This window comes from Oratosquilla oratoria, chromosome 7 (genome assembly GCF_046742065.1).
Source record: "Oratosquilla oratoria isolate Oo_2021 chromosome 7, ASM4674206v1, whole genome shotgun sequence".
Lineage (NCBI taxonomy): Eukaryota > Metazoa > Arthropoda > Malacostraca > Stomatopoda > Squillidae > Oratosquilla > Oratosquilla oratoria.
In genome coordinates, this window is record NC_134783.1 from 34,892,353 (window position 1) to 34,909,176 (window position 16,824).

At 40.5% G+C, this 16,824-nt stretch overlaps 2 protein-coding genes across 4 annotated transcripts in view; both read left to right on the plus strand.

The window, feature by feature from the left end:
- Positions 1-4,826, plus strand: part of LOC143027055 (lambda-crystallin-like) — a 29,553-nt gene extending 24,727 nt beyond the window's left edge. For 2 of the 3 annotated variants that reach the window (XM_076187945.1, XM_076187947.1), the window contains 3 exons: positions 1,481-1,623; positions 1,848-1,980; positions 3,955-4,826. In XM_076187945.1, coding sequence (XP_076044060.1) covers positions 1,481-1,623; positions 1,848-1,925 — 221 coding nt within the window. In that variant the 3' untranslated portion in view covers positions 1,926-1,980; positions 3,955-4,826. Of the gene's footprint in view, positions 1-1,480; positions 1,624-1,847; positions 1,981-3,951 lie in introns of all 3 variants that reach the window. The other variant, XM_076187946.1, reaches the window with a different exon arrangement.
- An 11,043-nt stretch (positions 4,827-15,869) lies between these two features.
- LOC143027056 (lambda-crystallin-like) overlaps positions 15,870-16,824 on the plus strand; it is a 35,602-nt gene continuing 34,647 nt past the window's right edge. The window contains exon 1 of the mRNA XM_076187949.1: positions 15,870-16,070. The gene's annotated coding sequence lies outside the window, so the exon portion shown is untranslated. The remainder of the gene's footprint in view (positions 16,071-16,824) is intronic.

Genomic DNA, 16,824 nt, shown 5'->3' on the forward strand with positions numbered 1-16,824 from the left:
TAGGAGGTTTCACCATGGTCTTTGGATCACATGTTGGACTCATGATCGACAGTTATTTCCCTCCTGGAAGAGAGCTCTGAGCTTGTATGACCGATTTATGGGTAATGCTGTGACCTTACACACACACACACCCCCAACTCCCGCCCACGAGAGTTTGAGTAACAACTTGAAGCGCAGCAATACTGAAATTATTTCAGCCCTGGGCAGGATTCAAACCCAGACCGCCATAGTGACAGTCAGAGACTCTACCAACTGCGCCACCGAGTCGTGTTTGTGTGCTTATGTGTGAATGATATTTTGATGCAGGTTAAAGGGATTTCTCCCCATCTTTTTGCTGCATGAGGGGATGGAGAGAGGGAGTCGCCAATTAAGTAAAGTGGGTTTGCTCTGGATGTACTGTGTCTTGCTACATTGCTTCTGATCCAGGGCAGTGGGCAGGATACAGGGATGACCCATTATCCATGAGGAGCTGAGATGAGAGGGAGGAAAAGGAAGTGGAGGGGAATGGAATGGATGGGTGTAGATACATGACTTTGACTTGGCTACCTCTCTTATGAGGAGAAAAAAGCTCATGGTATATGGTTTAACGTCATACACTCCCCCCCCCCCCTATTGTTAGGCTAGGACGGTGTCCCTCACAGAGTGCTTTGTAGTTAGATAGATAGAATTTCCTTATCCTCCACTGATGCATGTGTATCCAGTACAGTTCTGATTATCTGGCTATCATGGGACTTTTACATTGCCACTAAATCAAATATGCTGCTGTTTCAATTCATGATCTTTAAAAAAGCATAAAACTACACAAAATCCATTTAATTTCATACCTAAATCTCACAAATAACATAAATACACATGATAACAAAGTACAGTTGCCTCATGATCTGCTGAATGATGTTCACCACTGATTTCCATCTTCATGATACCATAACAAGTCTTAAAGTTGCACAGCCATCCAATAGAGAAGTTACATATTTCTTACCCTTGTTTGCAACTTTGCAATAATTTCATTTGTCTCATACATGGCAGATGGTATATGAACATACAAGTCCATCCTTGTCTGAAAGCAAATTAATTATCTGCCAAGAACCCATTCCTAAATACTTTCTCCATTACTCACAGTTCTCTCCCAGTATTTGTTTCACCTGCTCATAACAAAATAATAGGGGCTTAATTGGGTGGACTTTGGTTTTACTTAATATATACACACACACACACATATATGTATATGTACATATATATATATATATATATATATATATATATATATATATATATATATATATATATATATATATATATATATAATTTTTTTTTTTTTTTTTTTTCTGAGATTGAAAAATCCTTATTTAACTTTGAAATTACCTGATCTAATCCAAATGAGTAAATCACTCAAATGGTGCTGTAGAATGACATTAAGATACCAGTTGACATTTGTTAGAGATAATAGCATAGTATCATTAGTTGTTCTTTTCTTCTGTAGGGATGGAGAACTATTGTGCTCGGTATGGTAAGGGCATGTCAGCTGTAGGGCATACCTTTGGTCCAATACCCTCTTGGACTGTAGACGATGCTAAAGAAATAAGTTCCCAGATGGATCAATCCATACCATTGGACACCCTGCAGGTTAGTACCCTTACAAATTCTATAGAATATTTCCATTACTATATTTGGTATCTTGAGTAATAATAATTACTTTGTGATACAATTTTTGTAGGTTTAGTAATGAATTTATTTTATATCATGATTTTCAATTTGGTTTTCTTGGATGCACTGTATTTATTTTTCAATAAAATTTTTGGTGATTTTAAAATGACACTACTGGTTTACTCCTTTGATTATAATGGAAGAATCGACGTGATTGGAGGGATGAGCGATTGGCGTCACTGGCTAAATTAAAGAATGACATGAAAGCTAAAGACCAGTAGGATGTCAAGTTTTCTTCCCACATTCTTATTTAGAAGAAATATTACATCATGTTGTGTAAGTGATAGCATTTCTAATTTTTATCCTAGTTTTGTGCTAACATTTAGTCACAGTCAAGATGCATACTCTTTAATAATGAGCACTGTATCTTCAGGATATATTTCTAGCACAAAATTGATAGTGAAAACTCCGTATTCTTTTATTGACAAATTATTGTCAGTAATTTAGCAGGAATAAATCCTTCTTACTCAGTCAACCCAATTGTAACAGTGTAGATTTGGGAAAGGTAGCAAATGTGTGGATCAGATTTTTGTAGTGAGGAAGATACATACATACATACATATACCAAGGCTTTTTCCCCCTCCCAAGGGAGGTAGCCAAAAAGGGAAAGGCATAAAAACACTCCCACCCATTTCATCCCTAAAAACACTCCACACCCCTCCCACCCTTCCTCTCATCTGAGCACCTCCTGGATGACGGGTCATCCCTGCACCCTGCCCACCGCCCTGGGTCAGAAGCAGTGTCGCAAGACACAGTACATCCACAGCAAGGCCGCTTCATTTAATCGGCGACCCCCCCTCTCCGTCCCCCTTTGCATATAGGGCGAGGACGGGGAGAAATCCCTTCGGGCTGCGTCAAAATTTACTCACACATACTACCCCACCCCCCACCCCCCCGCCCATTCCTCCTCATGCAGTCACAACATCATCCACATACAACCATTCTCCACTCACCTCTGTCTTCCGTCCTCTCCCTTCCTTCCTCAACAGACATTCCCCTCTTCCCCAAAGCCCCCTTCACCCCATCCATCCACCTCATCCTAGGACGTCCCCTCATGTTCACTCCCCCCACATCTGCCTTCCATACCTCTTTTACTAGTCTTTCTTCACTCATTCTTTCCATGTGTCCAAACCATCCTAATATTCTTTCATCAACCCTATCTCCCAAATCCTTTTTCACCCCTGTTCTTTTCCTCACCTCCTCATTTCTCACTCTATCTAGCCTAGTAACCCCCACCATACTTCTCAGACACCTCATCTCAAACACATTCAAACTCCTTCTCTCTTCTTCTCTTATGTTCCACGTTTCTGCCCCATACAGTGCTGTTGGCACAATCACTCCTTCATACAGTCTCCTCTTCGCATCCATTCCCAAATGTCTATTTCTCATTACACTCTTTAAACCACCAAGGCATTTACTCGCTTCTCTCAATCTACATTCTACCTCCACCTTCACTCCACCTTTTCCTGCTACACTTGCACCCAAGTATCTAAAACTATCCACTTCCTCCAGTCGCTCTCCCTTAATGTTCACTTCCAGTCTACTGCCACTTTCACCCCTTGTACATCTCATATATTTTGGCCAAGAATAGCCTTCCCAACTACACTCAACAAACTGATCCTTCTGAAACTACTACACTCACACTTGTCCCCCTTTCCCTTGTAAAGTGGAACTATACAGGCACTCCTCCAGTCTTCCAATACTCTGCCCTCTTTTAAACAAACATTAAACCTCACCAGCCAGCCCACTATCACTGTACCTCCCTTGGTATATGTATATATTTTGGCAAAATATAAGGATTTCTTTTTTTTTGGCTTTTATGGATCTGGAGAAGGCTTTTGTCAAGGTTAAAAGTAAGGAATTTCTGGGAGGAGTTGCAGATGTATGGCATAAGGAGGAATTTGTTAAGGGCAGTCAAATTTTTTTTACATGTGTATTGGAGTTTGTGGTAGGGTTGGAAATGGTAAGAGTGAGTGGTTTGAGGTGAAGGTAGGGCTGTGTCAGGGTTGTGTAATATCACCATGGTTATTCACTGTGTAAATGGATGAGGTGGCACAGGTGGTAAATGTGTGGGCAATTGAAGATAGGGGTAAGAAGCTTTTTGGTATGTAGATAGAAATAGAAATTTGTATTGAGCCTGGAAGGCACATACAGGTGACCACACTAATCAATCTCATTTTAAACATACATTTTGTCTTATTTGATAATTTTATTTCACACTACTGGCATTAATTATTTCTTATCCAGCAGATGCTCCAATTGGATGGTTAACATTTCCCATCCAAGGATTTTTTTTTCCACAGCATAAAAGATCCTTATGAAATCAGGAATACAGTATATATTTGTACAATAAAAATCATTAATTAAAATACTTTGTGTATAGATCAACTCTTGGTTTTTTAGGGTAATAAAACAGTCAGTTATAGTAAAGCACCACATTTTATGGTTTACAATCTCATTTCAGAAAACTTGGTCAAAATCATCCCATGTGATATAAGATTAATAATAATAATAATAACAATAATAAGTTTATTTGGCAAAGAATCAGTATACATGAAGTGCTGATAATGACAAGAACACATTGTTTGAAATAATAATTGCAATTGCCGAGGATAACACAAAAAAGTATGTAAGCTTATTTCCATTGTGGTCCTCAAGATCAGTAAGCCTGAAGCATGAAGCATTAAAATCGAAATGTTTATAATTTGACATTATTGTAATTTATAGTCAAACATGCAAAATAATTCTGTTGCCCTATATATTTCCTTTAAAGTATCTTTTTATAATCAAGTGGGACAGAATATTGTAATTCAAAAATAGTGCATAGAATGTAAGAATTGCTCTTTGCCCTTCTCTTCATGCAGAGATTTCATCCCAGTGAAACAATTATTTGTTTGTAAATTGACCCCTGATTGACAGCTGAGAATTTTACCTCAAAACTCGACCTATATACAAGTACTGAAGATGCTGAACTTGCTGCATACAGTAGTTTTTATTTTATTTATCTATTTAGTTATAAACATTTTAATTGATTATGGACATGAAACCATGTATCTTTTACATTTATTATTCTTTATTTTTCTTCTTGCAAAGTTCTTCAAATAAAGGTATATTTAATTTAACTACAATATTTTTACAGTTCCTTTAATTTGTTGGTTGAGAAATATTACAGAGGAAACATTTAAATTGGACTGTTATAAGAAGAAAAAGTCCTATATGTTTCCCATGGTATTCTGCATCTCTAGTAATTCTCAGTATTTCATATATAAAATAGAAGTGGTATAATGTATATTCTGTGATTTAATTGTTACGCTGGACAAACAAGTAAAGAACAGTGAAAGGGTAAAAACAAGACCAGTATTAAAACAGGATTTTTGTATATGTTAGAATTAATAATCATGTAGTTCATTAGGACAACACCAAGAAAATATAACTACCAACTTGGCTGTAGAAAGAAACATTACTGAATCATGTTACATTAAGAAATCCTTTGATAGTAATATGAATGATTACTTGGGATTGTATAAGTTAGATGATTGCAATCAATCAGTCTTTTACCCCTGGTCTCTTTTTGTAGATGACTTGCAACCTTCAGGTAACCAGCAACATCCATTGTGGGCTCCACAAGTTACTCAGAGATGATTTAATAATTTCATAAAGTGGGGTGGAAAGGGTGTTGGTAGGTAGGGTTGATAAAAGAGTATTGGGATGATTTGGACACATGGAAAGATTGAGTGAAGAAAGACCAGTACAAGAGGTGTGGAAGACAGAGGTGGAAGGAGTGAACATGAGGGTCAACCTAGGATGAGATGGATGGATGGAGTAAAAGGGGCTTTGGGAAAGAGGGGAATGTCTGTTGAGGAAGGACAGAAGATAGGGGTGAATGGAGAATGGTTGTGTATGGATGATGCTGTGATGCATGAGGGGGAGTGGGTGGGGATGAGGGAGCATGTATGAGAAATAAATTGACACAGCCCATAGGGATTTCTCCCCGTCTTTTCCTTTTCTGCATGAGGGGACGGAGAATTAATGAAGCGGCCTTGATGTGGATGTGCTGTGTTTTGCAACACTGCTTCTGACTCAGGGCAGAGGACAAGATGCAGGGATGACCCATCATCCAGGAGGTGCCAAGATAAGAGGGAGGGAAGTAGAGTATGTAGGGGATGGAATGGGTGGGAGTGGTTTCTATGCCTTTGTTTTTTGGTTACTTCCTGTGTAAGGGGGAAAAGGCCTTTGGTATATGTTTATATGTATGTATAAAGTTGTAAATAATTCAATGAGCAAAAGAGATCCTGGGTTAGCTCTAGGTCATTATTCCAACCCAGATTGTGTGAAATCACTGTGTGACTTCCCCAAGTTCCATGACTTCTCTCTTGCCATTTAATTTTTTGGCTCTTTGTAATATTTCTGTATCCCCCAACAGAATATACAAACCAGACCACCTGTATGTACAACCATACTTAATCACTTCAGTACAGGTCCTGGAGCCGCAGCATCTACGTTGTGGGACCAGCCCCCAACCCCAAGAGTTGGGGGCCAAACAGTGGCAACCAACCCTGGCCACTGGCTCTATGCAGGTGGCACCGATCCCCAAGAGAAGCTACGACTGCCTTGGGGAGTACCACAATCCTTTTTTCAACATGCACTGTTATGTTTTTTCTATAAAGGATTTGTGGGAAAACCCAGTTTCGGCTGTGGCATTCCTTGGGTAAGACGCCAGCACTGGCATCCTTGTGTACCCACTCATGCTTCATGATGCCAATGTAGGCATCATTGTACTAAAGTGGTCATAATATGTGAATCATCTTTCAACAGCATTTATCTCTGAATGTAGGATTTACAGTGTATCTTACAAGTGTGTTACAACATTTAATTCACCTGGATATACAGGTAAACGTCGACTTACGATGGCATTAGGTTTCGATAGAGCCATCGTAAGACGATTTCATCGTAAGTCGATCCCCAATTTGTGTATCACTCTGTTCCGTGGTCACTGTACCTAGCTTACTTGTATATTAAACACCAGAGATACTGAATATAGCCTATTAAACATGTACAGTAGTTTATTTAATTGTTTTTATCCTTTTTACCATATTCAAACACTATAATATGTATTTTCAGTACGGAACTTAAATCTCGCGAGCAGCAGCCAATGCCTGCGTACGATGTGACGTAATAATACTCGCATCATAAAATATAGTCACCGCTTATATCGATCGTTCTCTCTTTCACCCGCGAATTTTGAAAACCACAGAGAATGGGATTCAGGCCACATTTGAGAGAATGTAAAAACACAGGGGCGACTACAATAAATATAATCAAGACGCCGATATGGCAGCGTCGCGAATCCACTTGCTCCTCATGACGCCTACGTGTGCGGCACCGTATGGAAGGGGTTAAATTATCATGTCGTCGTCGTCGCCGTCGTCATCGTAAAGTCGAACAATCGTAAGTCGATGTTTACCTGTATATGAAGGAGAAATAAGAAAAGATAAAGTGCAAGTAGTTTTGAAAATGATGAGAGCAGGTTGTTGTTGTTGTTGTCGTTCCCTAGACTGTCTGTCCGAGCAGTCCCGTCTCCCCAAGGAAGGCCACAGCCGAAACTGGGTTTTCCCACAAATCCTTTATAGAGTGTATGTTGTGTTGTTTGCGTGCATGATTGTGTATAATGCAGTTTTCCATTATGTGTTGTATGGTATGGGGTGAAGTGTTACATCCTGGGCAGCTGTTCACAACACGGTCGTCCAGCCTCTTCTGGTAGCTTAGAAGTGCTGGGTGGTGACCGCATCGCAGTCTGGCCAAGTGGACTCTGTCCTTACGTGGGAGAGAGGATTCAGAAGGGTGGATATCAGGGGGTCTGGCATGCAGCAGTGTGTTGTCTTTCAGTGTGTTAATGGAGCGGTGAGTGATATGATTATGAATATGTTTCCGGAGGCTGGTATTTGGTGGTTGTGGAGGAAGAGAAGAGAGTATCTGTGCGTAATAAAGGACTTTGGGTGTAGTTTTAATGTTTCTTGGTGTGTGTGGGTGTTCTGCTATGTAGTGTAGCGGGTGTGATGTGTTTGTGGTGGCTGCAGCAAGTGTTTGTGTGCCTCTCATGTCGAGGTGGTCCTTGACTTTGAGGACTTTTGTTTCATGGTGTAAATGGTCTGTAGGTGTTGTATTTGTGCAGCCTGTAATTGTTTTTAGGGCTTTGTTTTGTATGATTTGAAGGGTGTTGTGGTGTGTCTCACTGAGATTAGGAGCCCATGCAGGACTCGCATAATTCATCACTGAGCGTATGCATTGTTTGTATATTGTTATATTAGTTTCTTTGTTTTGTCCAAATGTTGTTCCAGTGATTGACTTAAGTGCGTTAAGTCTAGGTGTGCATTTGTTTTTTATGTTTGTGAGGTGTTGTTTGAAAGACATGGATATGTTACACCAAGAATTTTCGGTGTGTTTGTGTGTGGTATTAGAGTGTTGTTGATGTAGAGATGAGGTATGTATTTGTGTTCTTTTGTCCAGTTGGTGAGAAGTGTTGCTGTAGATTTGGTTGGAGCTATTTTGAGTCTGTTTGTGATGAACCATGTGTTGAGTGTGTCAAGGTAAGGCTGGATTATTTCTGCAGCTTTGTCTGTGTTACGATGTGTGCATGTGATTGTTATGTCGTCTGCGTAGGAAGAGATTTGTATTTCTGAGGTGTCTGGTGTGGGTAAGTCATGCATGTATAGATTAAATAATGTGGGGGGTAGAACTGAGCCCTGTGGTACTCCGTTCTTAATGTTTCTGATGTGCGATGATTGGCCATTATATGACACATGAGCATTCCTGCCTGCCAGATAATTGGCCAGCCATCTTTTGGTGTTATTGTGCATGTCTGTGTTATATATTTTATTTGTTAGGTTGTGGCGGGGGATAGCATCAAAAGCTTTACTAATGTCCAATGTTATAAGAAGTGTTCTGTGGTGGGGCCTATCTGAATTGATGCCATCTAAAATTCTTTGTGTGAGGTTTGTCAGAAGAGTGTTTGTGGAGTGTAGTGGCCTAAAACCGTGTTGTGAGTCAGCAAGGGGAATATATGGTGTGACAAGTTTAAGTAATAGACGTTCAATGACTTTAGAGGGGGTGCAGAGAAGTGTGATTGGGCGGTGCGATGTTGGGATTGTTGGGTCTTTGTTCGGTTTTGGAATGGTGATTATTTTACCATGCTTCCAGATGTCGGGTATAGTGTTGTGTGAATAGCTGTAGTTTGCAATGTTTGTGAGTGCGTGTATACCTTGTGGTCCAATGTGTTTTAGGTGGATGTTGCTTATGTTATCAGGGCCACAGGCAGATGAGTGCTTGAGATTATGCATTATGAGTTTTGTCTGACTGTCTATGAAGGGTGTATAGTCTGAGTCTGTGGGAAAGTCTTTCTTACGTCGAATGGTGCGTCGGTCGTCAGGGTGAGATGTAAGATGGCTCGTCTGTGCAAAATGACGTATGAGTGCGTTTGCTTGTTGTCTGTTTGAGGGTAGATTATCTGTTGTTGTGATTATTGCTGCGTGAGAGCGTGTAGTGTTAGTGTTGGATAGTGTGATGCTGTTGAGTGTTTTGTACAATTTGCTGGTGTTTGTTTTGTGATCAAGTGTATTGATAAAGTTTTGCCAATTTTGTGTTTTTTGTTCATGTATTTTATTGGCAATCACAGTGTTTAGTGTTTGTATTTGGTCTGCTATGTTTTGAGGGATAGGTGTGGGGGTATCGTGTTTAAGTGTGTCAAGTTGTCTGATGAGGCCTTGGATTTCTGGTGTGAAGTTGGGGTTGTGTGATTTTCTGTTGCCTCTAGGGATGTATCTCTTGTCTGCGTTTTGTATGATTGTATTAAAAGCGTGCACAGCATTGTTTATGTTTGTGATTGGTGTACTGTTAAGTGTTTCAAAATGTTGTTCTGTCTCTTCAGTAAAGGCTTCCCAGTTAGCTCTCTTGTAATTGGTGTAAGTGTGTCTGTGGCCAGCTGGGGTGCATCTTGTTTTGGTGGTGATGATGATTGGAAGGTGGTCAGAGCCAAGGGCTCCGACCACTCTCCATGATGTTGTTGGGGTTAGGCAGGGGGAGCAGTAGGTGGTGTCAGGAGAGGAGGGAGTGTAGAGGGGGTGGTATGGGAGATGTGTATGAGTATGGGTGTTGTTCATGATAGTCAATGAGTCGAAATCAGTCTGTATATCAAGCCCTCTGTCTGTGTCAGGGTTGTCGACATACCAGGCAGACGACTTGGCGTTGAAGTCACCACCCATGATCAGGTTGGGGATTGAGGTTAGTTGGCTAAGTTGAGGTCTGAAGGTGTTTGGAACTGTGGGGGATGATTGGGGGGGAATGTACATGTTAACTATTGTCAGTGTTGAATTGTTGCCTGTGCGGATACGAATGGATTGGGTTTCTGTTGTGTTATCTGTGGTAGGGAGGAGAATTTTGGTTGTGGCACTTGTGTCCACAAAACAGATGGAGTGGTGGATCAGGGTGATGAGTCCACCGCCATTGCCGTCAGTCCGGTCTTGTCTGATGGTGGTGTAATTATGAAATGATGGTGTTTTGTGTGAGTGTCTTAGTTTTGTTTCTTGTAAAATCGCAATGTGTATGTTGTGTTGTTTAAGAAAGTGTTCAAGTTCATGTTTTTTAGTGTTAATACCGTCAATGTTGTGTTGTAATATATTGATGTTGTGTGTTTTGTATGTTGCCGTTTGGGGTTGAGGTTGGGGTGGTAGTGGGGAAGGTGTAGGATCTGGGTCAGAGGTGGGGAAAGGAGAGATCGGGGACAAAGGAAGGGGAGTACTAATCGGGGGTAAGGGCAAAGGGAAATTGGGAGTGGGTAAGGGTGTTGGCTGTGGTTGGGGAGGTGGGAGTGGGGTTACTGGAGGGCAGGTAGAACATGTCCAAGTGTTTGTGTATTGGTTTGTGTCAGCAAGTGTTGTACAAGTGAGGTGGGCCCAGTTTTTGCACATATTGCACTGAACTGAGCCCTTTGTCTGTCTGCTCGAAGTAATGGGTTTAGAGCATGTTGGGCATGTGTATTTTGTGGTGGGCCCAGGATTGCTCTCTACATCTCCGGCTAAAAGTAGAAGAAGAGGGGTGATCGCCGGAAAATCACCCCTCAATGCAGAAAAAACGTAACATTGTATGTTGGAAAAAAGTATTGTGGTACTCCCCCAGGTAGGCGTAGCTCCTCCTTGGGGATCGGTGCCATCTGCGTAGAGCTGATGGCCAGGGGTGGTTGCTGCTGATTGGCCCCCAACTCTTGGGGTTGGGGGGTGGTCCCACGACGTAGACGTTGCAGCTCCAGGACCTGAGAGCAGGTAGGGCACCTGGGTTAGATGGGTGTCATGCAGAGTGTCTGAAGATGGGAGGTTCAGTGATAGTGGAGTAGCTAGTTAGGTCGTTTAATGTGTGTCTAAGGGAGGCTAGAGTACCAAAAGGCTGGAGGAGTGCAAGTATAGTTCCGCTTTACAAGGTAAAGGGGGACAAATGTAAGTGTAGTAGTTTTAGAATGATCAGTTTGTGAAGTGTAGTTGGGACAGCATATGAGAGGGTTTTAATTGAGAGGATTAGGAGAGGAACAGAGGGAGTGAATGGTGAAGAACAATGTAGGTTTAGGAAAGGTAGGGGTTGCATGGGTGAGATTTTTGTGGTAAGGCAGATATGTTGAAAGCTTTAGTTAGTGAGGATGTTTTTTTTTTGGGCCTTTATAGATTTGGAAAAAGCTTATGACAAAGTTGACAGAAAGGTACTGTGGGAGGTTTTGCAGATATATGAGATTTAGGGAAAGCTATTAAGGGCAGTCAAGAGTTTTTACAATAATAGTAGAACTTGTGTTAAAATTAGAAATGGAGAGAGCATGTGGTTTGAGGTAAAGGTGGGTCAGCGATAGGAATGTGTCATGTCAACCATGGCTGTTCAATGTGTACATAAATGGAGTGGTGTCGGAAATAAATGTGAGGGTAATAGGCAGGGGACTGGAGATGATTAAAGAAAATGGAAAGAAGTGGGAAGTGAGCCAGTTGTTGTTAGCTGATGACACTGCACTTTTTGGTAGTGTTAAAGCAGGGATTAAGGGAGTCAGTACCAGAGTTTGGTAGGGTATGCAACAGGAGAAAGTTTAAGGTAAATGTGGGTAAAAGTAAGGTGTTGAGATGTACTTTACAAAGGGGGAGGATGGCAATGAGTTGGAAGTAAGTCTTAAAGGAGAGAGGCTGGAAGAAGTAGGTAGCTTTAGGTATTTGGGGTCACATGTGACAGGAAAAGGAAGAGTTGCTGTGGAAGTCATGAGGAATAGGCATCTGGGAATGGATGCAGAGATTATATGGAAGGCTGATTGCATTGATGGTATTGTATGGGGCAGAAATATGGATTTTAAGAGAGGCAGAGAGGGAAAGCTTAAATGTGTTTGAGATAAAATACCTGAGAAGTATGGTAGGGGTTACAAGGTTAGATAGAGTGAGAAATGAGAAAGTGAGGAGGAGAGCTGGGATGGAAAAGGAGATGACAGCGCTGATGAAAGAGTATTGGGATGGTTTGGACACATGGAAAGACTGAAGAAATACTAGTAAAAGAGGTATGGAAGGCAGAAGTGGATGGAGTGAACTTCAGGGGACAACCAAGGATTAGATGGATGGATGGGGAAAAAAGGATTTTAAGTTAAAGGGGAAAGTCTGTTGAGCAAGGAAAGCGTTATCAGCACCAGGACACTTCATCACTTCATGTGTGAAGGGAACAGCTTTCAAAAGCCCTTCAGCCAGGCACCCAGGATAGCTTGCCAGGCCTACTTTATGGCCCCGAAGATGACCACTAGGGAGGAAAAGCTCCAGGGTGCCAGGCAGTCTCACCAACCAGAGTGGTGTCTTGCTACGTGAAGCTAGACGTCCTGATGCATAGACGGCTGGGAAATTTCATGCCTTGGACCTCCAGAGAAACCATCACAATGTTCTCTGAATTTCCTATATATTTCTTTGTGGCAACCCCTTGAGGGTGCCACCTTTTTCTGTAGAATTGTTAGGGATGTCTGGCAACCTCAGGAGTTTTCCTAATGACTTGCCAGCAGTTTTTGTAGAAGAGAGTTGACCATTAAACTGGTTAAAAGAAGAAGAGTTTGGTTCCCCTCTACATATAGAGACGTACAACCTTCAACAAAAGAAGGTAGGAGATAGGGGTGAGTGGAATATGGCTGTGTATTGCTGATACTGTGATGTAAGGGAGGGGATGGAGAAGGGTAGGGAGTGGTTATGTAGGAATGATATTTTGACGCAATCCAAAGGGATTTCTCTCGTTCTCTTTTTCTGCATGAAGGGATGGAGAGGGGGTTCACCGATAAAATGAGTCTGCTTTGCTGTGAATGCACTGTGTCATGTTGCATTGCTTTTGACCCAGGGCAGTAGGCGGGATACAGGGATGACCCATCATCCATGAGGAGCTAAGATGAGAGAGAAGAAAGGGTGGATGGGAGTGGAATAAGGCGGAAGTACTTGGCTTTTGACTTTGCTTCCCTTTGTGTGTTTATGACAGCAAATTATATGCTTGAAAGATAGAAATTGAAGAATAATTAGATGCACAGACAGAATGGTAAAAAGAGTAGAAGAAATTTACTAAGAGCTTTACTGGTTGAAGACTGTAGTTGAGTCAGTAAATTCATCTGTAGACATTAGTAGTGTACCAGAGATTACAAAGGAAGAATTTGCTCTAAAATAAACCAGGAAAAGAACCTAGGAAGATGGTATATTGATAGATCTGTTGAAAGACGCAGGGAAAGAAGTTCATATTAAGTTGGCTCAGTTGTACACCCAGTGCTTATGTCAAAAAATCGTTCCTGAATCGTGGTGCAGTGCTATAGTGATTTTGTTTAAAAAAAAAAATAAAAGGAGACCAAGAGGACCTTAGTAACTATCAACTGATTAGCTTGCTATCAAATGTACATAAAGTATTCTCCAAGATTCTTACAAATAAACTAATTCAAGTTTTAGATGGAAACCAAGAGAACAGGCAGGCTTTAGGAGTGAATATTCGACTCTAGACTATTTGCAGGCGATGAACCAACTAATCAAGAAAATGACAGAATACAATATACCTCTCTGTTTAGCTTATGTAGATTATGAGAAGGCCTTTGACTCGATAGAACAAATAGCAATACTAAACTCGTTACGCAATCAGGGTACAAATGAACAGATCATAAGGGTTTTAGAAAATATTTATGCGAAAGGCACCACTATAATTTGACTACATACAAATACAAAAAAGATTAAGATTGAGAAAGGAGTATGGCAAGGTGATACCATTTCACCCAAATTATTTACTGCTTGTTTGGAACAGATTTTCAGAAGATTGAGTTGGGAAGAGATTTGAAGATTAATAGAGAATATTTGAACCACCTAAGATTTGCGGATGACATTATTCTTATTTCAGGAAGAGCAGAAGACTTGAAAGATATGCTGAGTGATCTGAACAAGGAAATTCTCAAAGTAGGTTTAAAAATGAATAAGAGTAAAACCAATGTAATGTTCAACACGAAAGTTCAAAGTAAAGAGATTATAATCGATGGTGAGTCTTGAAGAAGTTGAAGAATATAATTATTTAGGCCGAATGGTGAAAATAACCAAAGACCATGATAATGAAATCAAAAGATTGGTTGGAAAGTGGTAAATATAATAAAATCCTGAGATGCTCTCTACCTTTATGTTTGAAATGTAAAGTTTACAATCATTGCATTCTGCCAGCAATAATCTATGGGTGTGAGACTTAGAAACAGACGAAGGCAATGGAAAGAAAGCTAAGGACTGCACAGAGGAGAATGGAGAGATCATTTATGGGAATAACGCTGAGAGACCAAAAGAGAGCAAGTTGGGTGAGAGAGAAGACTAGAGTGAAAGATATTGTGGAGGCGGTACAAGAGAGGAAGTGGAATTGGGTAGGTAAGCTGGTGCGAAGGGCTGATGAGAGATGGAGCAAGTGTCAGTGTGTTACTGAGTGGACGCCGCGAGATGGGAAGATGGGAGACCAGACAGGTGGAGAGATGAGATAGATTTGTAGGAGTGACGTGGCAAAGGTTGGCGCTGTCGTGTGAATCATGGAATGCTATGAAGGCGTTTGTTCAGCAGTGGACTCAGGATGGCTGATTTGATATATATATATATATATATATATATATATATATATACATACATTATATACATATATATGTATATATGTAGAGAGAGAGAGAGAGAGAGAAACTACACCATCTCATCTTGACGTAGACTGGTGCACCCATGACCCAATTGGGAAAGGTGCTACGCAGGTCAGTTTTTCACCAGATCCTGATTAGTACGCTGACATTTGGACTTTCGGTTTGCAGTGCACGTGTTTACGCTCTTTGTTTTTACCTGTTTTTTCCATTAACGCTCTTCGTACTCATTGCTTTGTATTCTGGAACTAGCTGTTACTTGTTTGGGAGGTTTCATCCATAGTAAAATGCTAGTAAATCAGAAGTATGGATGACATAGTATCCATCTTGTTGAGGGTCACGTCGTTGATGAATTGATTTCTTGGTGAATCCAACGCTGTCTTTAAATTTCGACATAAATTATTGACGCTAGTGAATAATTGATAAACATTATATAGTGGAAAAGACTCTATCATGATATATGAAATATACTCTTCATATACAATTGCAATTAGCTGCCAAATGCAGCAAAAGAATGTTGATTTTGTTAGCATACTTCCGTGCGTTTGACTATGTTTGGCAGCAAGTAATCAATCATTAGACGAGTACAAATACCACCCTGTAGGTATATTTTAGTGGTATCTCATATTTAATGGTAATTATCTAAAAATAAACAATTACGTAAAACATATTATTGACAATTTTTTCACGTCGACTTTACACCGAGAACTTGGTGGGTGTGCAAATCACTTGGAACTCTAAACTCACCTAGTAGAGAGAGTGACAATTGTTTATGGATTAGCAGCCGACGTTATGATTTTGACACGCCAGGCATATATCAAGGGTAGATTTTTTTGGCAATTTGACTTGGAGTTGGTAGTGTGTGTGTTACAAAGACAACTAATTTTTTCTCTATGAATTGGAAGGACACCTTGGTGGGTACAGACCCTGAATGGGTGTGTGTGTGTGCCTCCGCTGCACCTCCGTCCATGTCGCGGGCAGTGCAGTGAATGCTGGTTGGTAGTGGTAGTTTAGTAGAGGCGACGAGAGTCCGAGACTCATGTACTGTAGAAAGTCAGCGTGGCAAGGATGACTGTATATATACAAGTGTGAATATCATAAGTGTGGAAAGTCAATAATGCAGAGTCAAATGAAGAAATGATGCAGGTAGTGATGAGGAGAGAAAGCGGGCTAGGGGAAGAAGGAGAGACCCGAGGCGGTAAGTAATTCCAGTGTTTCTTGCTTACGTCAATATTAAATTTGACTATACTATAGTCAAATTTATTCTTGTGGATGTGTTGTGTGGTACAGGTTGTACGTTTTAGTATAGGGAATAAAGTAGGACATATGATGTTGACATCATTTAAAGATGCATAACGGAAAACTTAGCATATCGGAGTGTCATAGACGGTCTTAAAAAACAACGTTGGAGAGACAATAGATTTCATTGGTTACACATAATCTTTTTGTTATAAAGTAATTTATATATCAGATAGGATGTTACCCAGTTAGTAGAAAGCGTTGGTTTACATGTCCTCAAGAAGTGTGAAAGAAAATGAAAGAGAAAGATAACAGATTTTGAGTCATTCAGAAAAAAAAATTCGGGTGCATAAATAGAATCCTGCCAAAGGAAAGGGTAGCAAAAGAGAAAAAGTGACGATTGGTATATAAACAAAATGAAAGACGAAGAAATTTGGGGTTTGAATCATTTTATTACGCTCAAAGAGCGGCAAGCCTAGTACATAGGTAATTAGCTATTTACATGCGGATCGTGACTCATAGGACACGCTGTTCGACTGAGGTGGCAATTCGTACAAAATTTCAGAGGTTGGGACACAGTGGTGGAAGACACGGTATATAATCAGTGGTAATAACAGCATGTATAAAACAATCACAGTCAACAGTATATACAAAACAAAAGTATGTACAATATCACAGTCATGATATAAGAGACAAGATCATACATGAGAATT